The sequence below is a fragment of the Aotus nancymaae genome, unplaced genomic scaffold (genome assembly GCF_030222135.1).
Source record: "Aotus nancymaae isolate 86718 unplaced genomic scaffold, 86718_ANA_hifiasm-v0.15.2.pri h1tg000046l, whole genome shotgun sequence".
NCBI lineage: Eukaryota > Metazoa > Chordata > Mammalia > Primates > Aotidae > Aotus > Aotus nancymaae.
Genome location: NW_026988460.1, coordinates 19942501 through 19970320, shown reverse-complemented (window position 1 = coordinate 19970320; position 27820 = coordinate 19942501). Strand labels below are relative to the sequence as shown.

Genomic DNA, 27820 nt, shown 5'->3' with positions numbered 1-27820 from the left:
ATTCTGGGTACAAATAGACTCATGTCAGAGAAGCCTCCAGGTGAACTCTTTGGTGGCAGCTGTCTGACAGAAGTCACCCTGGGCAGTGGAGTTCACTGTTATTCTTGAAATCAGGAATCAATTAGATCACAGGGAGTTTGGCCACAGGGTTCTTGGGTTATCTTCTCCAAGCATGGGATTTTTGGAATGAAGTTTTAGAGGCTATGCTGGGAAGTTTGGCCTGTCGGAGGGCAGGAAGAGTACTCTGTGGCTCAAAAAGAGTAGAAAATGATGTAACGGGAGATAAAATTAAAAAAGAAAACTAGGCAAAGGATATGTGGGAATTGAGAACACCCAGCTGGGCTGCTGACCTTGAGTGAGTGGATGGATGCATGGTGATTGGAAGGAAGATCTAGCTGTAAATAGAAAGGCTCTCTTTTCCCCTGAACTACCCAACACAGCTGATAGATTCGTGGTAAGGCAAGCAGACTCAGAAGCCAAAATAGAAAAAGGAGATGTAGCAGGAATCATTGAACGCAGACAGGGGTGGGATCCAGACTTGAAAAGCACCAGCAATATGGTGGTGAGGCAAAGAAACCAGGATTGTCTGTGGATGTGGAGGGACATGTCGAGAAGGGGGAAGGAAGGTGGGGTCCTGGAGACAGCCGCAGCAGGTGTTCCAGCCTTTTAGCCACACTTATTTTATTTTATTTATTTATTCTTTCTTTGCATTCCATCCATTTTTGCTCATTTGTAATTTCCCTAAAACTCCTAGAACTCCCCCCTTTTGCTGATTTCATTCTCTCTGTATGCCAGTTCCATCAAGATCATATCCAAATAACTCAAAGGACTCACTTATTTTAAGATCCAGGATACATGTGCAGGACGCACAGGTTTGTCACATAGGTAAACGTGGGCCATGGTGGTTTGCTGCACCTATCAACCCATCACCTAGGTATTAAGCCCAGCATGCATTAGCTGTTTATCCTGATGCTATCCCTCCCTCTGCCTCCCCTGACAGGCCCCAGTGTCCTTTTAAACAAGACGTGAAGATCATCAAAATAGGCAACTGCTTTCTCTGCAAGTCTGCAGTCACCCCTTTTGGCCACTAGATGTCGAGAACGCATCAATATGGCACATTTTCTGGTCCATTTTGTTATTTGGATGTGATCTTGGTGGAACTGGCATACAGAGGAGGTGAAATCAGCAAGAAGGAGGGTTTTAGGAGTCTTAGGGAGATTCCAAATGAGCAAAAATGGATGGAATGCAGAGAAGCAATCTTTCCAACAAGACGCACGAAGGAAATTTGACTGCATTTTAAATCTATGTATTGTTTTACAATTTGGGAGATTTTTAGGATAAAGGAAGAAGGGAGAAACATGGCATAAAAATATATATTCTTTACATTAGTTAATTTTCTCCAAAGCTTGTAAGCGTTTCCAAGTGAGTATGTTTAAGGTTCTTAAACCCTGAGCCCAAATTAGGTATGATAATGATGATAGTGGTGGTAGTGGTAGCATCTGATAGATACCTCCATGGCTCTTACTATGCAGAAGGTATTGTTCTCAGCAATTTACAGAAATTGACTCATTTAGTACTCACAACAACCCTAGGAAGTGCTATTATTATCCCTGTTTTACAGATGAGGAAGCAGAGGGCAGAGAGGTTGTATGACTTGTCCAAGGTCACACAGCTGGTGAGTGAGAGCATCAGGATTCAGCCCAGACACTTGTCCATATTCTTACCTTCCATGATCTGTAATACATGTTGCCACATTGACTCCTGGCCTATGGCAAAGGGAACTTTCTCAGCAATGAATCAATGCTGTGATTTAATGATAAAAGTCACAGAGGCCAGGTGCAGTGGTCACACCTATAATCTCAACACTTTGGGAGTCTGAGGCAGGTGGATCACCTGAGGTCAGGAGTTTGAGACCAGCCTGACCAACATGGTGAAACCTCCATCGCTACTAAAATACAAAAATTAGCTGGGTGTGGTGGCGTGCACTTGTAATCTTAGCTACTTGGAAGGCTGAGACAGGAGAACCACTTGAACCCAGGAAGCGGAGGTTGCAGTGAGCCAAGATCGCACCACTGCACTCCAGCTGGGCAACAAGAGTGAAAGTCTGTATCAAAACAAAGAGTCACAGAATTCCTCATTCTAATAAACTCACTTCACAGCACTTCAAATGAGAAGGAATAAGATTTTAGGGTTGGCCAGGAATTCATTCTAAGTTCCCTGACCTACAGGGCTTGGTTAGATAGGAGCACATTTCATTCCCAGGAGGAAGCCTCTGCTCTATTAGCTGTTGTAGTGATCCAAACAACAGAGGAGAATGAACAAGGCCCAGGAGCCATGGATTCCAGAAGTTTGTTTTTTGTTCTTAGCATAGAAAGATGTTCATAAACTTGACATTGCAAAAGAAAAGTACATTTCTAGTTGGGGGCCAATAAAAATGCTGTTGGTATGAAGTGGCCCGGCCAGTGCTCAGGCTACTAAAAGTATTTATGTCTGCTCAGAATGATAATGAATTTAAGAAATTCATTCAGGGCTGGATGTGGTGGTTCACATTTGTAATATCAGCACTTCGGGAGGCTGAGACAGGAGGATCACTTGAGCCCAGGAGTTTGAGACGAGCTTGGGTAGCATGGATGAACCCCGTCTCTATTTATTAACAAAATGATACAGACAATCTAGGATGATCTGGGAGAAAAAGTGGTGGGTTAAAAGTGAGAGACCAGATTTCCAGTATGGTTAAATATGTATTTACCATATGACCCTCCATCCCATCCCTGGTATTTACCTAAGAAAAATGAAAATACATGTCCACACAGAGAAATGTACATAAGCATTCATAGCAGCTTTATTTAAAATAGCTAAAAACTATAAACAGCTCAAGTAGCTGTGGACATATGAATAAGTAAACAGATTGTGGCATAACCATACAGTAGAATACTTAGCCATAAAAGAAGAAGTTCTGATATGTACGACATCATCAGTGAATCTCAGGAAAGTTATGCTGAGTAAAAAGAGGGCTGACCCAAAGGAGATTATATTTTATGATTCCATGGAACTGGATTCTAGAACACACAAAACCAATCTACAGTGACACAAGGCAAATGTATGATTGGGGCTGGGATGGGGTCAGGGATTGGCTGCAAAGGGGCATGAGGAATCTTTCTGGCGCAGTGGGAGTTCTATATTTTGCTTGTGGTCCTGGCTACATGGATGTAAAGTCTGGTAGCTCTGCACTGATGCTTTGCACCTCTGAGCCTCAGTTTCCTTGTTTGTCAAACTAGAAGGTTGTTAGATTAGATGATGTCTAGAATTTCTTCTGGCTCAGAAATTTTCCCTATAATAACAGTATCCATTTTTATTATGGAAGTAGAGTAGCAAAGTGCAATTTGCTTTATAGGAATTGTTTTTATAGGCAAGGATGAATTTATTCCAGAGAGCATAGAATATCTATTGGGTTACTTAATATTATTCATTTTGGGTACAGAGCCATTTGCAGCCCATTGCTTTTCAGGAAACAGCTGAGAAATGATATGTGTGTAAGAAGGATGTTCCCCATTCGAGTCCCATGGGGATGTGAGGAGGGGTCTTCCCAGCGGCACTGGGAGGAGAGGGCGGGAGGGATGCCAGAGTCACTGCTGGCAGGGCTAGAAAGGACAGCTGAGCAAGAGTCAGGCTTGCCTTGTCACCTCGGACAGTCCCCAGATGCCTGGAGTTGTGGTTACCCCTTTAAATTTCCTCCTTTTTATTTATTATTATTATTTTTTAATTTCCTCTTTACTGGCCCACACCTGGCTCTTAGTTAGGGCTTAGTGATGTTGCTGTTGCTGCTGCTGCTGGTCATTACCATCATCATCATCATTATCCAGTCCTCAGTCTGTACAAAAGTAAAGGAAGGCAGGTGCGCAGAGCGTATTGTGGGACCAGGGCAGCGGCTGACTAGAGTGTAGGACTTGGTATGGAGCCAGGAGCAACAGGGAGGACAGTACTGGGCCATAACCGGTGCTGTTTTCCCCTACTCATGCACCCTCAGGTCATGAAAACCTACCACATGTACCATGCGGAGAGCATCAGTGCAGAAAGCAAGCTGAAGGAGGCCGAGAAGCAGGAGGAGAAGCAGTTCAATAAGTCCGGAGACCTCAGCATGAACCTGCTCCGGCACGAGGACCGGCCCCAGCGCCGCAGCTCCGTGAAGAAGATTGAGAAGATGAAGGAGAAGGTGAGTGGGGCCCTGGGCTTGGAGAGATCGGGGACAGGGCACAAAGGGAAGGGCCATGCTCTTGGCAGACAGCCTTGGCCGTCCCTTTTATTCCCCTGCATCCCAGTGGGGTGGTAGGGGTTGGGGGTATGGGACAATGTAGCCAGCATCTCCTCTTTTGAAGGTCCATGGAAGCAGGGCTGGCCATGCCCCTGCTAGCACTGGTTAGGCCTGCCTTAGTGCTAAGGTCAGCAGGCAGAAGAGGGGCTCAACTCGCAAGAAAACTGAACTGTGATGAGATTCACGCCCAGCAAGCGCCTTCTCAGATAGGCTGGAATCATCAGGCATTAGTGGGAACAGGAGCTTGTTCTGGAAGCCAATCTGATGGCCGAGTTAGGGGCTGGGGGTGAGATGGGAACTGATTACTGAATGTGTCTCAACAAGAGGCACCAGCACCTGGAAACATGGTGAAGGGCTGATTCCAAAATTGCCATTGCCAACTCAAAGACGAGAGAGTTAGAATCCCTGTGTATTGATTCTGGAAAAGTCCTTTAATAGGGCATGGTGGAAGGAATTCTAACTTTGGAGTCAGTTGGGCTGGATTATGCAAATGCCACATTTATAACACCTCTCTGAGCCCGAGTTTTCAAATCTGATAGGAGTGGCAAATTCGTCTCATCTCTCATGTTAACTCTGATCAATTGCCCAGGGTACTGTGTTGAGGATTGTGAAACCCTATCCAGGCTTAGTTAAAAACAGTGCTATAGGGCTGGACACAGTGGCTCATGCCTGTAATATCAGCACTTTGGGAGGCAGAGGCAGGAGGGTCATTTGAGTCCAGGAGTTTGAGACCAGCCTGGGTAAAATGGCAAAACTCCATCTCTATTTATGAAAAAAAGGGGTGGGGGCAAAGAACTTGAATAGATGTTGCTCTTAGAAAAAACATATACGAGGCTGGGCGCAGTGGCTCAAGCCTGTAATCCCAGCACTTTGGGAGGCCGAGGCGGGTGGATCACAAGGTCAAGAGATCGAGACCACCCTGGTCAACATGGTGAAACCCCATCTCTACTAAAAATACAAAAAATTAGCTGGGCACAGTGGTGCATGCCTGTAATTCCAGCTACTCAGGAGATGAGGCCGGAGAATTGCCTGAACCCAGGAGGCGGAGGTTGCGGTGAGCCGAGATCGCGCCATTGCACTCCAGTCTGGGTAACAAGAGCGAAACTCCGTCTCAAAAAACAAAAAAAAAAACATATACGAGTAGCCAATAAGTAGGTGAGAAGATTGTCTGGGCCAAGCATGGTGGTTCACACCTGTTAATCCTAACACTTTGGGAGGCTGAGGTGGGCAGATCGTTTGAGCTCAGGAGTTTGAGACCAGGTTAGGCAACATGGCAGAACCCCATCTTTACAAAAAATAAAAACATTAGCCAGGCGTGGTGGTATGTGCCTATAGTCCCAGCTACTTGGGAGGCTGAGCTAGGAGGATCACCTGAGCCTGGGGAGGTTGAGGCTACAGTGAGCCGTGATTGCATCACTGCACTCCTGCCTGGGCAACAGAATGAGACCCTGTCTCAAAAAAAAAAAAAAAATCGTCTGTATCATTAGTGATTAAGGAAATGCAAATCAAACTCAATAAAATATCACTTCACACCTGCTAGGATGGCTAGAATTAAAAAGGCAGACTATATGAAGTATTGATGAGAATTTAAAGAAATTGGAATTTTCATACACTACTAGAGGGAATGTACAATGATTCTATCACTTTGGGAAGCAATGCAAATGTTAAACATAGATTAAGTTACCATGTGACTCAAAAATTTTATTCCTAGGTATCCACCCAAGAAATAAAAACATATGTTTGTCAAAAACTTGTACATGAATAGCAGCATTATTCACAATAGCCAAATAAAATAAAATAACCGAGCAGGGAATGATAGGACTACAACATAGGGAGAAGCAGAGTTGAGAGTGCTAACTGGGAGTCCAGAGGCTGACTGTTAGTTCAGAGTTGTATGTTTAGTTCAATTAGCTACTTGGCTGTTGGGCAAACCACTTCTCTCCAGTTCTCATTTCCTCGTCTGTAAAACAGATGAGTTTAACGAAAATACCTTTAACATCCTTTCTAGGTATAACATTTTATGAGTCCATGAAGGGCTAAAAATGGTCTGAGGGTCATGGTCATAGTGGGCCACTGGAAATAGGCCAAGAATATCAAAACTCTTTGTGGGGGTTGGGTGCATGGCTGGTGTAGAATGTAACTGGCAGGACCCTGGAGAAAAGTTAGAGATCTCTGAAGAGAATTAAAATGTTGAGAACTCATTGTGGAATAGGAAGGTCTAAGAGTATCTAGATGAAGGAGGAAAACCATTTATTTACAGAGAGCTGACATTTTACCAGCAGGGGTCTCTTCAGTCTGAAAGGGGCAGGGGATAGCGCTCCAGCCTGTTTACTCTTTCCTCCTCCATTCCCAGGCTGGCCCAGACAGGAGTAGCTCCCTGGGTGGCAGCTGGGTCCCAGCCAAGATGGGCTGCTCTAACTGCCCCCACCTCTTCTCCCGACGACACCCATCCAGACAGCCATCCTCCTCCCTCCTGTCCTCCAGTCACTGAAAATCACCAAATACCTACATTGTGCAAGGACATTTCTGTGTGCTCCAGACCTAGCAATGAACAAGGCAGATCAAGTCCCTAACCCCACTTATTTTCTAGTGGGAGGTCACTGACAATCAACGAGTAAATAAAGGGGTTTAAAAAATGCAATTTCAGGTGGTGGAAGTGCTTATAAAGAAAAGAGCAGGGCAGGGGTGGGTAGAGGGAGGGGAGAGGTAGATGAGCTTGTCATCAAAGGCCAGTCTGGCCTTGAGACCTTGGGTCAGGACCTGAATGACATGAAGGGGCAGGTCATGTTGGGATTTGGGAGGATGACTGGCCGGGCTGAGGGAACCACAAGACTAAGGGCCTTGAGATAGAAATGAACTTGGCCTCTTAAAGGATGGACCAAGGAGGCTGAGCAAATGAGAGGGAGCATGGGGGAAGGCGGGGCTTGAGAAGTGGACAGGAGCCAGGGCACAGAGGGCTCCTCAGGCAGGAGCAGCAGTTTGGGAAGTGGCTGGAGGGTGCTGGGTAGGGGTTTTATTTATTTATTTATTTATTTATTCATTTATTCATTTATTTATTGAGACAGAATCTTGCTTTGTCACCTAGACCTTGAGTACAGTGGTGCAGTCTCGGTCACTGCAACCTCCATCTCCTGGGTTCAAGTGATTATCCCACCTCAACCTCCTGAGTAGCTGGGACTACAGGTGTGTGCCATCACACCCAGCTAATTTTTGTATTTTTAGTAGAGATGGGGCTTCACCATGTTGACCAGGCTGGTCTTGAACTCCTGACCTCAGGTGATATGCCTGCCTCGGCCTCTCAAAATGTTGGGATTACAGGCATGAGCCACTGTGCCCTGCCAGGGGTCTTATTTACACCCCACCCTGGCAGGGACCATCAGAAGGCTGCTGCTTTTCTAGTGTCCTCATTGGCTGCACAGGTGCAATCTAAGGGGATCTGCCTGAGTCCAGGTCCATCCCTTTCCCGTCTAGCAGATGGAGGTCTTCCATAGGTGTAGCTGTGCAGGGCATAGATGGCAGGCAGCTACCATAAAGAAAAGAAACCACTGAGCCAGTCATGGTGGCTCATGCCTGGAATCCCAACACTTTGGGAGGCTGAGGTGGGAGGATGGCTTGAGGTCAGGAGTTCCAGACCAGCCTGGGTAACATAGTGAGACCCCCCTGCAAAAAAAAAAAAAAAACTGGCGAGGTATGATGGCATGCATCTATAGTCCCAGCCACTCAGGAGGCTGAGGTAGGAGGATTGCTTGAGTCCAGGAGGTAGAGGGTGAAGTAAGCTATGATCACACCACTGTACTCCAGCCTGGGTGGACAGAGCAAGACCTTGACTCTAAAAAAATAAAAGAAAATCATAAGTCCTGTCCTCTTAGATGGCTTGCTCTTACATCTACTCTTTTCTTCTTCCAGAGGCAGGCCAAGTACTCTGAGAACAAGCTGAAATGCACAAAGGCCCGAAATGACTACTTGCTCAATCTGGCAGCTACCAACGCAGCTATAAGCAAATACTACATCCATGACGTCTCCGATCTGATCGATGTGAGCTCCCTAGGGAGTCTGGGACTGAACAGGGCCCATGCCTGGGCTGGTGCATATCACTGGCTGAAGGAGGGGCTGATCTTTGTCTTTAGCTGACATTCTCGGGCAGCCAAGAGTCTTTTGAGCCCTGCTGGAAGGGAAGGGCAGCGAATGTTTGGGAGCTGGAAAATGGGTGTTACCTCCTGGTGTCTATTTTCACTAGTGGGACATGGGCCTCTGGTGGCTCCTGTGCAGTTGGCTTGGGCAGTCGTATATCCAATGCCAACTTCCCAGGTACCCTCCTGGACACCAGGTCCTTTGCTGGGTTTGAGGGGTTCAGGGGTGAACCATATACAGTTCATGCCTTGGGGGATTTCCCAGTGTGATAAAGGAGATGTTATTAGTAATATGTTTAGTGCCCCTAGGGCCGCTCAGCCGGACACACATACATGCGAAAGAAAATAGGAAATGAGACAGAATTAATTATGCAGTTCAGCTTTGTGTAGGGAGGTTATCTTGGGAGAAATCAGGGAGCTTAAGCAAATGGAGAACAGAACACTGACTCCCCAAGTACCAGCTGTGCAGGACACGCGGCAGGGACAAGCAGACTAGGAGAAAGAACACTGTGAGCGGTGGCACTGGGGAGGGCTTCTGTGTCATCTAAGTAGGAGCCAGGACTGGGTTTCTCTCGTGTCCCTCTTCCTGCACAGATGGGGGAGCTGACCCTGTCCATGCTTAGTAAGGGCTTGGTACTGGTTGATGAGCTCTTTTCCTGGTGTATCCTATCAGGAAGTGAGGGGGCTCCTGCTATTCCCATGGCTCCAGACGGGGACCCATTGTCAGCATCACAAGGAAAGGGAGCTCCCAAATGGCCCAAGGCCAGACCCTCCTCTTTACTACCTTTCAACTTTCATTTTTGCTCTTTCAGCCCTCTTTTCATTCATTTACCATATCTTAATTTGAGCACCTGCCATGGTCTAGAACTTGAGATGCAGGAGCCTGTGGGTCTGCCCTCGGGGAGCTTACCTTACCAAGGACATGTTGATAGGTGATTTTAATACTAAGTGGCAGGGGTCACAGTGAGGGAAGTGGAGGGAAGCATGGACACTTGGAGGAGGAACACCTGACCAACTCTGAGTGGGGAGAATATCAAGGAAGGCTTCCTGGAGGAAGTGACCTCTAAACTGAATTCTGAAAGAAGAGTATTCCAGGTGGTGGGGATGCATGCATGCCACCTTAAAGAAGAGAAAGATGGTGAATGTAGGGAGCTTAGTTCTGCTATTGCCCAAATCTCAACCGCAACTCCCCCTGAGGGCCACGGTGCTGTTTGTGCAGTAGGATTCCAAAGTTCCTCGGGACCTCTGGGATAGAAGATTCAGCTGTGGAAAGGGAGGTAGTCGTGTCGCTGTGGTTGCTGGTGACCACCCCTCCATGTCCTGGCTCTCACCGCATCCTTCTGTTGTTGCCTCTCCCCAAGTGTTGTGATTTGGGCTTTCATGCCAGCCTGGCCCGCACCTTCCGGACCTACCTCTCAGCTGAATACAACCTGGAGACGTCTCGCCATGAGGGGCTGGATGTCATCGAGAATGCGGTGGACAACCTGGATTCCCGAAGTGACAAACACACAGTCATGGACATGTGCAACCAGGTCTTCTGCCCTCCACTCAAGTTCGAGTTCCAGCCCCACATGGGGGATGAGGTAGGCTTCCCCCAGGAGCCCGGGCTTGGGGCTGCCTCCCTTTCTTCCCCTATGTGCTCCAGAACATCAGCCCTGGTTGTACATACAGGAAGTTTCTATCCAAGGCCTGGGGTCAAGCTCTTGGTTCATGAGCTTCCCCAGCCAAGGAGTTTACCACTAATACCCCAATCTTGCGGTCTCAAGTCCCCCCTGTGCATAATTGCAGGACCTTGGCTTCCCTTAGAGCCCCTCCCAGCTATGTCTAGAATACTCTAAGGGAGCCCCAGTCTGCACACAGGCTCATGTTCTTCCCTCAGATGCCCAGATGAGGTGGATCGGAAGCCTGAGCCTCACCACAGCCATTCAGGCTGGCGCATTCCGCCAGGGTGTGGGCAGAGCTCCCTTCCTTCAACACTGCAAGCCTTTGATACACCAGACAATTGAGTTCCTTCAGTGCTTGTGCTGCTCAGATCCTTATTACATTCTGGAAAAAAAAAAAAAAATAGAAAACAAATGAAAAACAAATGGGAAGAACACCCTTGTCACTGGCTCCAACACAGCCCTACTAGTTACCCAAGGCTTACAAAATTCCTTATGCAAATAGTTCCTTGAGTTTGTCTGTGTCACTGCTCCCTTTGGGCATTGGGGCAACCCACTTGAACAGTGTCTCAGACCCAGCCAGACTCTGGGTCCCAGTGAGGCTCAGCTGGGCCATCTGTGGCACTTGCTGGGATGCGAGGGGCGAGGAAGCATCTGAGACTATGGCACTTGCTAGACCCTCTGCATAGCTCTGCCCACTTACTTCTGCAGGGCTGCACTGCTGTGCCTACCCCCTTACCTCTGCCTTCGACTCTAGCCCTTTCTGCCCATCACCTGGGCCTGAAAATCCTGGCCCCATAGTGACCACTGGTGACTGTAAACTTTGGGTTGCACAGTTAGTGGCAAATAACTAGCGCTGTCCTCAGAGCCCTGCTGTCCCTTGTGATCCTAGCTGTGTTCCTGGAAGGGGTGAGGGGCACATGCCTGCCAGCAGCCCAGCCCGCAGGTAATACTACAGTCCCACATGAAAGGTGGAGGGCAGTGGCTCACATCTGTAATCCCAGCACTTTGGGAGGCTGAGGTGGGTGCATCACTTGAGGTCAGGAGTTCAAGACCAGCCTGGCCAACATGGCAAAACCCCATCTTTATTTTAAAAAATACAAATATTAGCTGGGCATGGTGATAGGCACCTGTAGTCCCAGCTACTTGGGAGGCTGAGGCGGGAGAATTGCTTGAACCCAGGAGGTGGAGGTTGCAGTGAGCCGATATGGTTCCACTGCACTCCAGCCTGGATGACAAAGTGAGACCCTGTCTCAAAAAAATGAAAAAAAAAAAAGAAAGCTCTCACCTAGTCAATTGCTGGGGGATGAGGAGCTATGAGCTGTGAGAGTGCATTGTCTCACAGTTGCCCCGCTGCAGCATTGCTCTGCAGCACAGTGAGAGCACACCCCTGGTCGTTTCTCACTTAGGGTTTTTTTCTATTGTTTCTCTTAGGTGGTTGCTTTCTTGCCACAACTTCTTGCCTTGAAATTAACCAATTAGTTTTGCTTAATAAGAGTATGTTAAGGTTCTTTGTAAACCTTCAAGTGCTTCCCAAATGTAGATCATGACTGAAAGGCCACACCTGGCAATGGCAAGAGGTCAGACTTTGAGTAGGGAGACCCTGGTTCTCATCTGGCTTTGGTTGCCACAGCCACTTATGAGCTCTGTGACCATGGGCAGGGCACTCAACCTTTCTGAGCCTAAGTTTCCTGGATTGGGATGTTAATGGTAGCCCTGCCCCAGCTCCACACAGGTGAGGAGGGCACAGGGCAACCACAGATGGTGGCTGTTATTCCTGCAGGTATGCCAGGTCAGCGCTCAGCAGCCTGTCCAGACAGAACTGCTCATGCGGTATCACCAGCTGCAGTCCAGACTGGCCACCCTCAAGATAGAGAATGAGGAGGTGAGTGCGTGCCTCTACCCTATAAGGGACTTCCTTTGGAAAGCCTGGCTTGTCCTGGGGAGTCTACTTGTGCCATGGAATGCATAAGAAATGATGGTTCCACTTATAAGATGGAATAGTACGCAATCATTAAAACCACACACACCAAGAATCATTAATAGCCTGGGGGAACACTTATAAGATGTTAAAGTGAACAAAAACAAAAGGTGGGAGACTGAGGCAAGAGAATCGCTTGAACCTGGGAGGCGGAAGTTGCAGTGAGCTGAGATCATGCCACTGCACTCCAGCCTGGGTGATAGAGTGACACTCCATCTCAAAAAACAAATAAACGGAAATAGGAGTCTGTGTTCTATATTGCCATAACTGGAGTAAACTAAAGCATGTGTATATTCCTAGGCATAGAAAAAAGACTGCAGGGAAATGCTTAAATGTTATTAGTTATTATGTTTGGGTTGTGGGGTGATAGGTACTTTCTGTTTACTTCTTTGAGCTTTCTTTTGTTTTCTGCAATGAATTTCTGTTTTATCATTAGAAAATACACTAGATATTTTAAATTACACAATGAAATAAACAACCCAGGGAACACTAAATGTGTCATGAATTCTGAGCTCCAGGCCCAGCCTCCCTCCCCTGTAGCTGGGGGGCATAGGATTCTCAGCAAGTGGGTGCAGATGGAAATACCAGTGCAGTGGCTCTATTCTGATGTGGACTGAAGAGGCCACATGGGAAACATCGTATTCCAACCTCCTCCTCCAAGGAGGATGTCAACTAACTGGAGGCCCCTGGAGAAAGGACACCAGGATGCGGGGAGTGACACTCAAGGTCATGGGCAGGTTTATTCTTGAAAGTGCAGTCATAGCAGGAGGTGGGAAGACGCAGTCCTGGTCTTCAAATGTCAAGAGTGCTATCCTGGGCAGAGAGGGCAGCTTTGCTTTTCATCTACACAAAGGGCAGACCTAGGACAAATGTGAGACAGATTGGAGCTCAGGATGATAGCAAATCAGTGCAGTCCCTGGGGGGAGGTTGTATGGAGACAAATTATATGTTTGTTTTTCAAACCTGGCAAGAGACAGGAGATGAACAGAGTGTTTTCTTTATTTATTTAAGCCCTACATCTTCCCCCAAAGGATTTTAAATTGTTTACATGGAATAGTATATGGATTGTAACATTAATGGAATTTAAATTGGAAATCAGGTCCAGAGAAAGGAGAATGAAGCCACTGTTCCTCTGTATGAGCTTCTAACAGGCTTGAATATGCTTAATTTTGAACCCGAGCTTCCTGTCTTGCTGCGTTAGAAAGAAGAATTGATTCGTGTATTCATTCAACAATATTCATTCAAGTGACATTTATTCAAGTATTTATAGGGCACATACTGTGTGCCAAACATTATAGAGAATAAAGTGAGTGAACATAACACAACATAGCACCTTCTCTCCAGGAGGGAATATTCTCGTGAGAAAAGACAGATAATAATTAAAACTGTCAACAGAGAGAGTCAAACTCCATAAAATACTTGAAGAGATTTATTCTGAGCCAAATACGAGTGACCAAGGGCCTGTGACACAGCCCTCAGGAGATCCTGAGAACGTGTACCCAAGGTGATTGGGCCACAACTTGGTTTTATACATTTTAGGGAAATGTAAGGCATCGATCAATAGATGTAAGATATATTTGGTCTGGAAGCAGGGGGGCTTTCAGGTCATAGGCAGATTCAAAGATTTTCTGATTGGTGATTGGTTGAAAGAGTTAAGTTATTGCCTAAAGAAAGGAATGTCTGGGTTGAGATAAGAGGTTGTGCAGACCAAGGTTTTATCATACAGATGAAACCTCTGGGTAGTATGCTTTAGAGAATAGACTGTAAATGTTTCTATCAGACTTAGAGTCTGTTCTAACAGTAATATCAAAAAGGAGGAGGGTATAATGAGGCAGGTTTGCTTGCCCCTTCCCTTCATGCCCTAAACTAGTTTTTCAGATTAACTTTGGAATGCCCCTGACCAAGAGGAGAGGTCCATTCAGATGGATGAGGGCTCAGAATTTTATTTTTCATTTACAAAACACAAAAACAAGCCAATAAATGAATGAAAATATTAGATAATGATAGGCACTGAGTGAAGATATCAGGGGGGACTGATTCACCAGAGGTGACATTTAAGCTCAGGTCTGAGTGACAAGAAACAGACTTTGAGTGACAATAATTTTATACAAACATTGAGGCAGTTTTTCCAGGGACTGTTTTTGGAACCAGCCTCTAAAGCAAAGAATCTGCCCTTTAGGCACAGTTGCGCAAAGGCGTGTTGGGAGGTCAGGGTCGATGGGCCCTGTTTATGCAGGCTTCTGGTGATTCCTCAGAATTCCAGGGGAAAAACTGGAGTCCTAACTGAACAGTGTGTGCCTCAGCAACTGTCTTCCTGGCGTTTCTTTTCTCAGCTCGGCTTTTGACAGGAGTCCAGCAGCAGATAGCTGGAGGGTTTGTTCATGATGGATGTCTGCCCACCATTGTCAACTTTGTCTCTACCCTTCTCTGAATGAAGAGAACTAGAGCATGTCTAATGTTATCCCTACTCACCTGACCACCTTGCGCTGGAGGAGCTAGTTTGCAGTTACATAATTAGGCCAAGAGAAATAAACCTAGAAACCTGGGTTCCTCATTTGTCACAACATTCCTCAAGATTCTCTCTGACAGAAGCCATACAATAAAATGTCTTTAAATTGGGCCACCTGGCTTCTGATCCCAGCCAGCTGTGTGATTTTGGGCTGGTGACTAATTTGTGTTTTCCACATTAATACAGTGAGAAGGATTATTTTGGTTCTGCCTATATCCTAGGGACTTTATATGGAAGAAGTAAAGTGACAGTTGAAAAAGGGACTTTAGGTGTCAACAACAGTATGAGAATACAGGATTTTTGTCAATCTGGTGTGTTTCCCCAGGTTAGGAAAACCCTGGATGCCACCATGCAGACCTTGCAGGATATGCTGACGGTGGAGGACTTTGATGTCTCCGATGCCTTCCAACATAGTCGATCGACGGAGTCCGTCAAGTCTGCTGCCTCTGAGACCTACATGAGCAAGATCAACATTGCCAAGAGGAGAGCCAACCAGCAGGAAACAGAAATGTTTTATTTTACAGTAAGTGGCATCCTAGGCCCAGAACCACACTGTCTGCTGACCCACTGGCAGTGACTTTTCAGGAGCAACCCAAGCAACTGACAGCCAGAGAAACCATATGGGTCAATTGGACCTAAGACTTTACCACCATGCTTTTAAAATTAAGTTGCCTGGCTTGGTTTTCTGAAATGCAGAAAGTGAATTCCCAATGGGTAGCATTGGCATTGATCTTGGGTGATGATTATTGAAATTTTCTTGCTCTAGAAAAAAATTAGAGACAGTTTTATTCAGTGGGGTGATAAGAAAATGGCTAACAGCATCAGGTACTAGTCCCAAGTAATAACCCTAAAATTATATATATAGATTATCATGTTGAATTGTCTTAAATTTAGGTGTGGGCTTTGGAAAAAATGTCCTCAAACATATATGTCTCTGAAAACTGTCAAGGGCTCTGCTGGATACAAAGGGGAATGACTCTTTTTTTTTTGAAACAGAGTCTCACTCTGTCACCCAGGCTGGAGTGCAGTGGCATGATCTCGGCTCACTGCAACCTCTGCCTCCTGGGTTCAAGTGGTTCTCCTGCCTCAGCCTCCCAAGTAGGTGGAATTACAGGCATGCACCACCATGCCTGGCTAAGGTTTTTTTTCCTGTATTTTTCGTAGAGATGGGGCTTCACTGTGTTGGCCAGGGTGGTCTTGATCTTCTCACCTTCTGATCCAACAGCCTCAGCCTCCCAAAGTGCTGGGATTATAAGTGTGAGCCACTGCATCCGGCCCAGGGGAATGACTCTTAATGGCCAATAGGCCAGGTCCTGGAAGCCAAGGACCATGGAAAAGGAGAGGGGAAACCACAACCTCCCACCAACCCAGTCATTCCAGAAACCCAGTGGGCCAGTGTGAGATGACCCCAGTCTTATTTGTGTATATGTCAGCCCCCGCCCCAATGGCTCTTTCCCCCACAGCTGTCAATGGGAAGGTGATGATGTTAGAGACCCTCTCTACAGTTTACTTGGGGGTGTCTGAGCCTCTGCAACTCACTTTTCTCTGCCCCTTTTTTAGAGTGCTGGCTGGGGCAATAGAGTGGGTTTCTCTTTGAGAAACTAGCAGATAGATTTAGGGCAGTCACATCTACCTCCTTGACTTTATCCTCAGCTTTTGTAACTGCCATGTCCCTTGCTTGCAAGCTTCTTCCCACAGGTCCCCACGTGGCCCCCTTTCCACCTCCTTCAGGCCTTGGCTCAAATGCCCACTTTGCAGGGAGGTCTTCCTGGACTTACAGTCCACTGTTCCCACTTGATTTTATTTATTTACTTTTTTGTGGAGATAGGGTCTCACTCTATTGCTCAGGATGGAGTGCAATGGCATAAACATAGCTCACTGCAGCCTCGGCCTCATGGGCTCAAGTGATTCTCTCACCTCAGCCTCCTGAGTAGCTGGCACTACAGTACACGTCCCCATGCCTAGCTAGTTTTTTAAACTTACTTTTTTAGAGACTTGGTCTTGCTAAGTTGCCTAGGCTGGTCTTGAACTTCTGGCCTCCAGCAATCCTCTCACCTCAGGCTCCTGAGTAGCTGGAATTACAGGTGTGAGTCAACATACTCAACTCTGCTTTCTTTTTATCCATAGCATTCACCACCACCTGACCAAATGGTATCTTACTTACCATTTTTGTTCATTTATTGTTTCCTTCTCCACCCAACCACATAAGCTTCAAGAGGGCAGGGATCCAGTGAAATTTCTCAGCACCCACTCTAAGCCAGTCACAGCTTTAGGCACTGGGGAGCCGGAGATGAGCTGGGTGTGGAATCCACCCTCTAGCAGCTGGCCATGCAGCAGAGGCATGCCCAGCGGGGCTCTGGGACTGTGTGGGTGGGGGAAGCTGGTACCTGTATAGAGGTGGCTGAGGCCCAGGCTGAGTTCCAAGCAGGCAGACGTGTTTCTGTCCTGGCCTGTTCTCTGTCCCTCAGTGCCGCTTTAAGGTGCACTGCACTGGCCAGGGCCCTGAACTAGGAAGCAGGCTTGGGCTAGGGCCTGGCCCATGGCTGACTTTCCATAGGATCTTGGACAAATCACTTCCTGGTGCAAACTTCATTTTTCTTGTCTGTCCAAAGAAGAAAATCCTATTGCCCACTGCAATTTGGGTTATTTTAATGGGAAACCCTCTCAGGGGCCTGCAGACCCTTTCTCCTTCAGAACCAGCCAGATGAAAGGAAGAGTTGTTCCAAGGCTTCTCTCTGATAAATCCGATAAAGTCCTCTGGCCTCGGCTGCGTGGCCCCTGGGACGGCTCCCATTTTTGTGCTCTTGGCACAGAAGCACAGTGGAGCTTTGATGACTTCAGAGGCCCTTTGCTTTGTCTCCACACAGACCTTACCTGACAAAGGCAGCTTTCAGTGCTCCCATTCTTCCCAGAATTGCTTTGTATTCCTAACCCCTTACCTGAAAGGCCAGGAGCCTTGCAAGGGCCTGTCCTCCACATGGCAGCACTGGGGATCTAGATGGAGGAAAGCAAAGGCACAGACACAGAGGCCTCTCTGTTCCCTGCGCCAGGGTTCCTGCAGGTGACATGATCTCTCTTCGGCTTTCCTGTCCCAGAGGTCAGTAGTAGAGGCAGAGATCCCATTACTTGGCCTTGCAATCTATAACTTCCTTGTGCCTTGTGTCTTACAGAAATTTAAAGAATATGTGAATGGCAGTAACCTCATCACCAAGCTGCAGGCCAAGCACGATTTACTCAAGCAGACCCTGGGCGAAGGTGAGTGAGGTGGCAGAGGCCCCCTGGGAGGAGCTGTGTTCCCCTCTGCGTTTCGCTGTGGCCCCCTGATGTGTTGAGCTGTTTAAGCTTGAGACAGTGGGCACCTGGCAGAATGAACCTGGACTTCCCTACCAGGACTGGGCAGGCTGGGAAAATCACCTTGGTACAGATGCCTTGAGGGGTCCAGTCTGGCTATAGAAAATAGAGGGCGTGACTTGCTTTTTGATTAATAGAAAGAAAAATAAATAAGAAAAAAAAGAAAATAGAGGGCAACCACAAGTCTTGGTTTAGGTTGGCAGGGACGGTCCAAGGCAGAGTGATAGAGTGGCCCCCATCAGGTAGGGAGTGGGAATCCAGGGCCTCAGAGGCCAACACTGACGTTTTTCAGCAGACACTATTTGCAAGGAATACTACTGGAGTGTCTTGTCAGGGTTCTAGGTCCAGAAAAGGAAAATCCATACATGTAAGTCAGGGTTTGATCCTTGAGGGAGCTGGAGACTAGGCTGAAAGCCACTCAATGCCTTCGGGTGGTAGTTGGAATAAAATCCCAGCTGCTCTTATGGCACATGAGGCCTTACAGCACTTGGCTTCTGCCTGCTTCCCTGACCTCATCCGTCATTCTCCTCTCCCTTACTGTGCTGCAACCATGCTGAGCAAATTTCTGCCCTTCAGGACTTACCAAGCTTATTCCTGCCCCAGGACCTTTGCATCTGCATGGGTAACCACCACCCAAATCAGGGAATAGAGCATTTCAGTCACCCTCAAATATCCCTTGTACTTCTTTGCAGTCAGCCCCCTATGCTCTACTCTGCTCTGTTTCTGTCACTGCAGATTAGTTCTGTGTGTTCTAGGTAGTAAGAGCTGGGGAGCTTTGGGGGCTGAAGAAAATAAATGTTCCATATCCTGATTTGAGGAGTGATTACACATGGGGGTAGACATTGGTTAAAACTCGTTGATTGGGGGATAAGAGTGGGGAAGACTTAGTTGCAGTGAGCTTTTTCTTCATTCTTTCCCTCTAAATTTTACCCATACCGACATTTCAGTATCAGGCCAGGTTGTAAGGGGGACGTGGAGGAGTATGGGTAGCAAAGAGGGAAGAAAAAAGTGAGAATGGAGGAGAAAGGAAGAAAGTCCAAGAGTGGAGCTCAGGGTGTATGTGCCATGAGGGCAGCTTCTAAGACTAGCATTAAAGAGGAGGATTGGTGTTTATAGGCACAGAGCAGGGGGCTGTTCCTCATGAGCCAGGTAACAAAAGGCAGGACCATGTGAGTAGGTGGCTACTTGCATTTTTGAAATCAGATGCCGAATTTAGAAAGCTAGATCTTTTTTAAAAAAATAAGGTCCTGAGCCTGGTGCAGTGGTCTGCCCACACCTTCTTGGCGCAGCAGCACAGTGGAGCTTTGATGACTCAAGAGGCCCTTTGCTTTGTCTTTCGGGTGCTCTTACCAGACAAAGGCAGCTTCTACTTTCACTGCTCCCATTCTCCTGGGGCTTGATTTGTATTCCCAACTCAAATGATGATGACAATGACAATCATCATCATCATCATCATCACCATATTTAGTTTTGGTTGGCATAACTCCTGGTCCATTTGGACCTCCAAGTTTATTTAGCCTTCAACTATGCCTTGCTCTAAGATGGCTTTACCAGTCCCTCTTCTGAGTTTTGAGCTGATTAGCAACAAAAAACTCCTGGAAAATGCAGTTTCAGAAGTAGAGGGACAGATAAGAAAAAGCCATCTGGAAGAATCTCTGTACTCCTGTGTTTCTGTGAACTGGTCGTGGAAAGGCTCACTGTGCTTCCTTCAACAACTGGATGGTTCTTGATAGACTGGTCAGTTCTAGAGAAGTTTTTTTGTTTTGTTTTGTTTTTTAAAAAAAGTAAACTTTCTATTTTAAAGCAGTTTTAGAGCTACAGAAAAGTTGGGAAGATAGTATGAAGTTTTCACATACTCTACATCTAGTTTGCCCTATTATTGACATTTTACATTAGTATGGTATATTTGTCAGCATTAAAGAATACTGATTCATTATTATCAACTGAAGTTAATGAATTACTGAATGACTGGAAAAGGTGAAAGCTGAATGAATTGAGACCAAATCTCCAGTCATTTTTATATAGCCACTATATGATAAAGATACATGTAGATTCTAAGGGCATTGAGTGAAAAGGGAGAATTTGCAACCAGGAGAATTTGCACTGACCTAACTGATAAATTGGAAATTACCTATTGGGTGAAGGAAGGAGAGAAAAAAAAATCAGCAGGCCAAAGAGAGCTCAGAATCTTAGCGAATTCATCTTTCTGAGTGTCAACCGGTGACTCACCTTTTCCTGAGCATTTTGGTTCTTCTATTCAGTAGAACTCTCTTTCTAAGAGTAGGGTAGGGTTACAGCTGCATCAGTGACCTTTTTCTGCCATGTGAGGGCTATTTTGTATTGGGAGGGGATGATCTGGAAATCTTGAAAGCAGGTGAGAAATATGGAGCCAACAGGATATTTTGGCTAGGAAGATGCAAGGCTTCTTTTCTTTTAAATGAGATGAAGTATCATATCTAGTGCCTCAACTTCTCTAAAGTTCAGTAGCTTTCCTTTATTTGTGTCTTTGCTTTCCATGGTTTCAGTTACTTGTGGCTAACTGTGGCCTGAAAATATTGTGTGTTCTGGGTAGTAAGAGCTGGGGAGCTTTGGGGGCTGATAGAAATAAATGTTCCATATTCTGATTTGAGTGGTGGTTATACATAGGGGTAGACATTGGTTAAAACTCCTTGATTGAGGGATAGGAGTGGGGAAGACTTAGTTGCCGTGAGCCTTTTCTTCATCCTTCCCTCTAAATTTAGAATAGAAAATTCCTGAAATAAACAATTCATAAGTTTTAAATTTCTCACTGTTCTGAATAGCACGATGAAATCTTATGCCGTCACTCTCCATCTCTGCAAGGACATGAATCCTCCCTTTGTCCAGCGTATCCACTCTGGATCTGGTACCAACCTACTAGCCACTTAGTAGCTGTCTTGGTTATCAGATCGAAAAATCAGAGGGCGTGTAGGATTTGGGACTATCCACAGTTTCAGGCATCCGCTGGGTCTTGGAACGTATTTCTCACAGATAAGCAGGGACTACTGTACTCTTTTGACAGGATGGCTCAAGGAAACTACAAGTTAGATGAAACCCAAGGTATTTTTGGTCAGCTTTACTTAGAAGCAAATTTGAGAACATGATTGACCCCAGACACACAAGTCAAAAAGCTTCCAGGTGCTCGGCAAATAACATTCCCTGTTACAAAGGATGTCACTGCCGTCTCTTGGGAGCAAAAGCACACATGTTGACTGTCACTATGCCATTTTATTGGCCAGAGAATTCTCAGTTCATCATCATCGCTGAGTTATAGACTTAATGACCTTTTTATTGCTCTGGGGTGTGGGTAGTCTGTAAGCTCTAGAGTTTACACTCAAGGTCGTGGGTGGTTTTTCAATTTCTGAAAGCCCTTCAAGGATAAATGAATAGTACACTGCCTATAGAAGGGAAGAAGCATAACTTTTTCAGGCCAAGATGTAATCACCCATTATAGAGCAAAATGGCCACCAGGACCAGGCCATCTGACTTTCTAGAAAATGACTGAACCAGCAACTATAAAATATATATATATTTTGAGACGGAGTTTCGCTCTTGTTACCCAGACTGGAGTGCAATGGCGCAATCTCAGCTCACCGCAACCTCCGCCTCCTGGGTTCAGGCAATTCTCCTGCCTCAGCCTCCTGAGTAGCTGGGATTACAGGCACGCGCCACTATGCCCAGCTAAATTTTTGTATCTTTAGTAGGACGGGGTTTCACCACGTTGACTAGGATGGTCTCGAGCTCTTGACCTCATGATCCACCTGCCTTGTCCTCCCAAAGTGCTGGGATTACAGGCGTGAGCCACTGCGCCCGGCCTATAAAATATATATTTAAAATATATTTTATATTTCACATCCTGAAACCTTTGATTTCTACCTGCCCCCATCTGTCTATCCAAGGGCATAGGCATTTTGTTTGGCCAGGTCTGGGGAGATAGTGGTACACAGAAAGGTAAGGTCCCTGCCTTCATGGAAAAGAGAGACCTCAAATAGTAAACAAATACTAAGTAAAGAATGATAATTGAGCTGGGTGTGGTGGTGGCCCTGTAATCCCAGCTACTCAGGAGGCTGAGGCAGGAGAATTGCTTGAGGCAAGGCAGTGGAGACTGCAGTGAGCCAAGAGCACGGGGCTGCATTCCAGCATGGGCAATAAAGCGAGTCTCTGTCTCTTAAAAAAAAAAAAAAATGGGGGATGGGGTGGGGGTTATAATTGTGTTAAGTGCCATGAGTGAAAAGTTTGAGATAGAGAACAATCATATATATGTTGGGGAGAGATGGAGGGGGGGACCCGCTTTAGATAGGGTGATCAGAGAGGCTTCCTAGGGGAATTACTGTTTCAGCTGAAACTAAAGGATGAGAAGGTGTCAGTCAAGTGAAAAACCAGAGAAAGAGTTTCTAGGGAAGAGGGGACAGCATTTGCAAATGTGGGAAAAGATGTGGTGAGTTAGAAGAATTGAGAGAAGGGCATTGTAACTAGACCATGTTGAGTACATAGAAGAGTAGACAGTTTGGGAACCCTGAGGAGAGGGAACAGGAAATTAACCCTCCTTGTCCACTACAATCTCAGGCTATTGCCTGACCACTTTCATGGGTTGCCATCTGCTCTAACAGGAGGGCTTGGGTTTACCTGAAAATTTTACCCAAACTGGTGTCTGGTAGGAATTTGCTCTTGACTCCAGGCACACAGTCAAATCAAACAGAACACATTTCCCTGTTTTTTTTTTTTTTTGAGATGTGATCTCGGCTCACTGCAACCTCCGCCTCTTGGGTTCAAGGGATTCTCCTGCCTCAGCCTCCTGAATAGCTGGGATTACAGGCACCTGACACCATGCCAGGCTAATTTTTGTATTTTTTTTAGTAGAGATAGGGTTTCATCATGTTGGTCAGGCTGGTCTCGAACTCCTGACCTCATGATCTGCCCGCCTTGGCCTCCCAAAGTGCTGGGATTACAGGTGTGAGCCACTGCACCCAGCCGAGCTTACCTATTTTACCTAACCCTTCTCCTTTCCTGCTTTGGTCTTTGCTTCCAATTCCACCTATGTAACTGCTTGTGGCTTTGCTCAGGAATTAAGGAGTTTCCTGTTGATTTGCCTCAAATTCTGTTTTCAGACCCAGGTTACTCTCTTCCTCTCCTTATTTCCCTTCTTGGTCCCATTCTGCCTCTTTTTTCTTTTCTTTTTTTTTTTTCTTCCTTTTTTTTTCTGTAGAGAAAATGCTCGATTCTTTCTTCTAAAGTTCTCTTAATGTTAATGCTGGTTGGGATATCAGAGTTGAGAGCTGTGCTGTCCAGTATGGTGGCCACTAGCCATGTGTGGCTGATGAAAACTTGAAACATGGCTAGTCTGAATTGGGATGTGCAATATTAACACCAGATTTTGAAGAGTTAGCACACACATACACACAAAATAGAAAATATCTTATTAATTTTCTATATTGATACATATTGAAATGATAATCATTTTAATAGTAGGTCAAATGAAATATATCATGAAAATTAATCTCACCTGTTTCCTTTTTTTTTTTTTCTGAGATGGAGTCTAGCTCTGTAGCTCAGGCTGGAGTGCAGTGGCACAATCTCAGCTCACAGCAACCTCCAACTCCTGGGTTCAAGCGATTCTTGTGTTTCAGCCTCCGAGTAACTGGAATTACAGGTGCCCGCCACCACACCCAGCTAATTTTCATATTTTCAGTAGAGATGGCATTTCACCATGTTGGCCAGGCTGGTCTCAACCTCCTGACCTCAAGTGATTCACCCACCTCAGCCTCCCAAAGTGCTGGGATTACAGGTGTGAGCCACCGCACCCAGCGTCACCTGTTTCTCTTAACGTTTTGTAATATAGCTACCAGAAATTGCGGCTTGTATAAATTTCTACTAGACAGTACTGGTTTCAGAGATTCTGAACTGGAAGCAGTTCTTAGAATATTAGGAAATGGAGAGCATTTTTGGATCAGTGACTGGAATAATACTGCTGGCATTTGGTGAGTGAGATCTAGGGATGTCAGCATCTGCAATGTACTAGACAGGCAATGAAGAATCTAAACTCAGGATATGAAGGTTTAAAGAAAGGAAGTGGCTTGTCCAAGCTCACGAAGTGAGTTGATAAAAGAGTTAAACAGTAGGACTCAGGGCTCTTTGTTTTCAGTATAGTTTTGGTAGGAGAAGGAAAAGATATTATTTAATCTCTTCATTTTGAGTGTCACGTCCCTGCCAAGGCAGCTGTCTTCTAATGTGTGGCATCCCTGAAGCCCACAAAGAGGGGATACTATAAGAAGCCAAGTATCGCCTTTACAGAGTCCCTGGGTCCAAGGCACATTCTGCTGGGAACATCTATTCTCCCTCACCTTGTGTTTGTGGAGGTGAAACCAGCTTCCTTGGGTAAGCTTAGATTTGAAGTTAGACAACCTGGATTGGAATCCAGACTCTACACTTAGCAGGGACTTGGGAAAGTCACTCCATTTCTCCAAGTCTGTTTGCTCATCTGTTGTGACAGGTATGACACCCTGTGTACAATTGTGCTGTGGCACTTATTACACTATTGTGTGATCTACTTATTGAGTCATTTGGCACTAAGCTTCTTGCAGGTAGAGCACTTGTTCATTCATTTACTCATTCTACAAATATTTATTGAGCACATACTTTGTGCCAAACACTGCCCGAGACCTTGGTGTCACAGCAGTTTTAAGAACTGACAAGATTCCTTCTCTCATACAACACACTATTTTCCAATGGAGATAGACTGGCAGTGGACAAGTAAATAAATAATAAGCGGCCGGGCGTGGTGGCTCAAGCCTGTAATCCCAGCACTTTGGGAGGCCGAGGCGGGTGGATCACGAGGTCAAGAGATCGAGACCATCCTGGTCAACATGGTGAAACCCCGTCTCTACTAAAAATACAAAAGATTAGCTGGGCATGGTGGTGCGTGCCTGTAATCCCAGCTACTCAGGAGGCTGAGGCAGGAGAATTGCCTGAACCCAGGAGGCGGAGGTTGCGGTGAGCCGAGATCGCGCCATTGCACTCCAGCCTGGGTAATGAGCGAAACTCCGTCTCAAAAAAATAAATAAATAAATAAATAATAAGCAAGAAAAATATTAATGATAAGCTGCATGTACTGAGAATTTAAAGAGAGAAATTCTATCTATAAAGAGACAAGTGTCTGCTTTAGATAGAGGAAGCAGCCTGGGCAACATAGTAAGACCTCGTCTCTACTAGAAAGAAAATAGCTGGACATGGTGGTATGCACCTGGGGTCCCAGCTACTTGAGAGGCTGAGGCAGGAGGATTGCTTGAGCCCAGGAGATTGAGGTTGCAGTGAGCTGTGAGTGCACCACTGCACTCCAGCCTGAGTGGACAAGAGTCTCAAAATAAAATAAATAGATAGATGAAGCTTGTCTCTGGACAGCTTTTAAGTTGAGACCCAAAAGACAAGGAGGAATGAGCCATGCAAAGGTTGGGGCCAAGAGAATTCCAGGCAGCAAATGCAAACGCCCACCTGAGGACCACACAGAAGCCTCTGCATCTGTAGCAGAGCACACAAAGGAGAGAGCATCCCGAGCAGATGGAGTGGCATTTTGAAGGGTCTACTCTGATCTCAAAGGGTTTATAAAGCAGAGTAAGAGGTCTGGATTTTGTCCCTTGTGCAAGGCTCTAAGCAATGGAAGGACATGATCTGATTTACAGTTTAAAGAGATTGCTTGGCTGCTGAGGCAAGAATGTATGGTAGTGGAATAGGAGACCCAGTTAAAAAGAAAGTGATCCAGGTAAGAGATGAGCATGGCCTGGGCTAAGAAGATAGTGTTAAGATGGAGAGAAGTGTACAAATTTAATTTATGAAGGAAAGACAGTTTTCAAGGGGAGTGCCTGTTGGACTTCTGGCTTAAAGAAGAGGGTGGGTGGATGTCCACCTATTGAGATATTGAAGACTTGGGTGGGAGTAGGTTTGGGGCATGGAAAGAAAGAGTGCTTTGGGGAACATTTAAGGTTTGAGATACAAAGAAGGCAATTTATGTTGAATGGATAAAGAAAATGTGGTCTACCCATGTAATGGAATATTACAAAGCCATATAAAGAAATGAATTACTAAATCGTACTATATGGATAGACCCCAAAAGCTTTATGCTAAGTGAAAGAAGCCAGATGCAGAAGACCACATCTTATATAATTCCATCTATATAAAATGTCTTGATTAGGCAAACCTGTAGAGACAGAGAGTAGATTAGGGTTGCCAGGGGCTGGAGGCAGGAACAGGGAGTGACTATTAGTGGGCACGAGGGATCTTTTTCTGGGGATGGAAATGTTTTCAAATAGAATTCTGGTTAGGGTTGCGTAAATTCAAATATTCACTAAAAATCATTGAATTATATACTTCAAATGGGTGAATTTTATGATAAATAAATTATACCTCAATAATGCTATTATTTTATTTTATTTTATTTATGTTATTATTATTATTTTTTGAGATGGAGTTTCGCTCTTGTTGCCCAGGCTGGAGTGCAGTGGTGCTATCTCACTCACCGCAACCTCCACCTCCCGGTTCAAGCGATTCTCCTTCCTCAGGCTCCCAAGTAGCTGCAATTACAGGTGCATGCCACCACACCCAGCTAAGTTTTGTATTTTTAGTAGAGATAGGGTTTCTCCATGTTGGTCAGGTTGGTCTCGAACTCCTGACCTCAGGTGATCTGCCTGCCTTGGCCTCCCAAAGTGCTGGGATTACAGGCATGAGCCACTGTTCCCAGCAGTAGTGCTATTTTTTTTTTTTAAAGATGGCAGTGCATCTGAGTTTGGAATTCTAGGAAAGGGTAAGATCTGGACATAGAGTTAAGGGTTTTTCTGTAAGCACTTGCAGTCGCTTTGAGAGGGAGTGTAGAAGAGGAAAGCAGCCCTCGGTCTGTGTCCTGATGGCATTCCAACATTTCAAGGTTTGAGGTTGGGCAGAATGAGGAGGAGACATAAAGAGAAACTGAGGAAACTGCAGGGCAGGAAGAACACCTGGAAAGTATGGAGTCATGAAAGTGGAGGAGAGAGCTTTGTAAGAAGGGAGTGGTGAACTGAGTAGAATGGTATGGAGAGGTCAGGTACAATAAGGGCAGTGAAGACAATTGGATTCAGCCTCAAGGAGATCCTTGTTGACCTTAAGTGTTGATCTTGACAAGAGCAGTCTCAGCCCAGGGGTGAGGACAGAAGCCCAGCTGCAAAGGGGCAAGGAGGGATTAGGAGGGAAGGAAGCAGTGGTGCCTCCACACCGCTCCTTCAGAGAACTTCACTGTAAAGAAGAGCAGAGAAATGAGGATGTAGCTGGAAGGAGAAATGGGGTCAACAGAAGGGTTAAAAGCTGGGCCATGCATTTTCAGAACATGTTAATATGTTGTTGGAAATGGTCCAGAAGAGAGGAGAATGGTGATGTGAAGGAGAGGGGAAACACCTGCAGAAACTAGGGCCCCCAGGAGGGCAGAGGGGATGGAACCAGGGCATAAGGAGAAGGTCTGGAGGGTAGGCAGGAGGGCCTCATGGAGGCAGGCAGATGGAGAACCCATATTACTTGATTTTCTTTTCCAGTGAAGGAAATGAGAAGATCTTCAGCTGAGAATGAAGGTGGAGGCGGGGCCACAGGAGCACCTGCCTTATGGCTGATACCCTTCAGTGCCAGGCGTACGGCACGGGCTCAGTCAGTCTTCGTTGCCATTAAACACTGCAGGAGTTTGCGAACTTTGGGAGGCATAGAAGTGATCACCAGGAGTGGTTGTTAAAATGCAGGTTTCTGGGTTTTTATTTCAGAGATTCTGATTCAGAAGACCCATGAGAGAGCCAAGAAATCTGCATCTTTAACCAGAGCCCCAGATGTTTCTGATGCAAGTGGCCAGCG

At 46.0% G+C, this 27820-nt stretch overlaps 1 protein-coding gene across 4 annotated transcripts in view; it reads left to right on the top strand.

The window, feature by feature from the left end:
* Positions 1-27820, top strand: part of SRGAP3 (SLIT-ROBO Rho GTPase activating protein 3) — a 255614-nt gene that overhangs the window by 174103 nt on the left and 53691 nt on the right. For all 4 annotated transcript variants that reach the window (XM_012471183.2, XM_012471176.2, XM_021675291.2 and 1 more), the window contains exons 5-10: positions 4028-4213; positions 8219-8347; positions 9804-10025; positions 11887-11988; positions 14919-15116; positions 17764-17848. In XM_012471183.2, coding sequence (XP_012326606.2) covers positions 4028-4213; positions 8219-8347; positions 9804-10025; positions 11887-11988; positions 14919-15116; positions 17764-17848 — 922 coding nt within the window. The remainder of the gene's footprint in view (positions 1-4027; positions 4214-8218; positions 8348-9803; positions 10026-11886; positions 11989-14918; positions 15117-17763; positions 17849-27820) is intronic.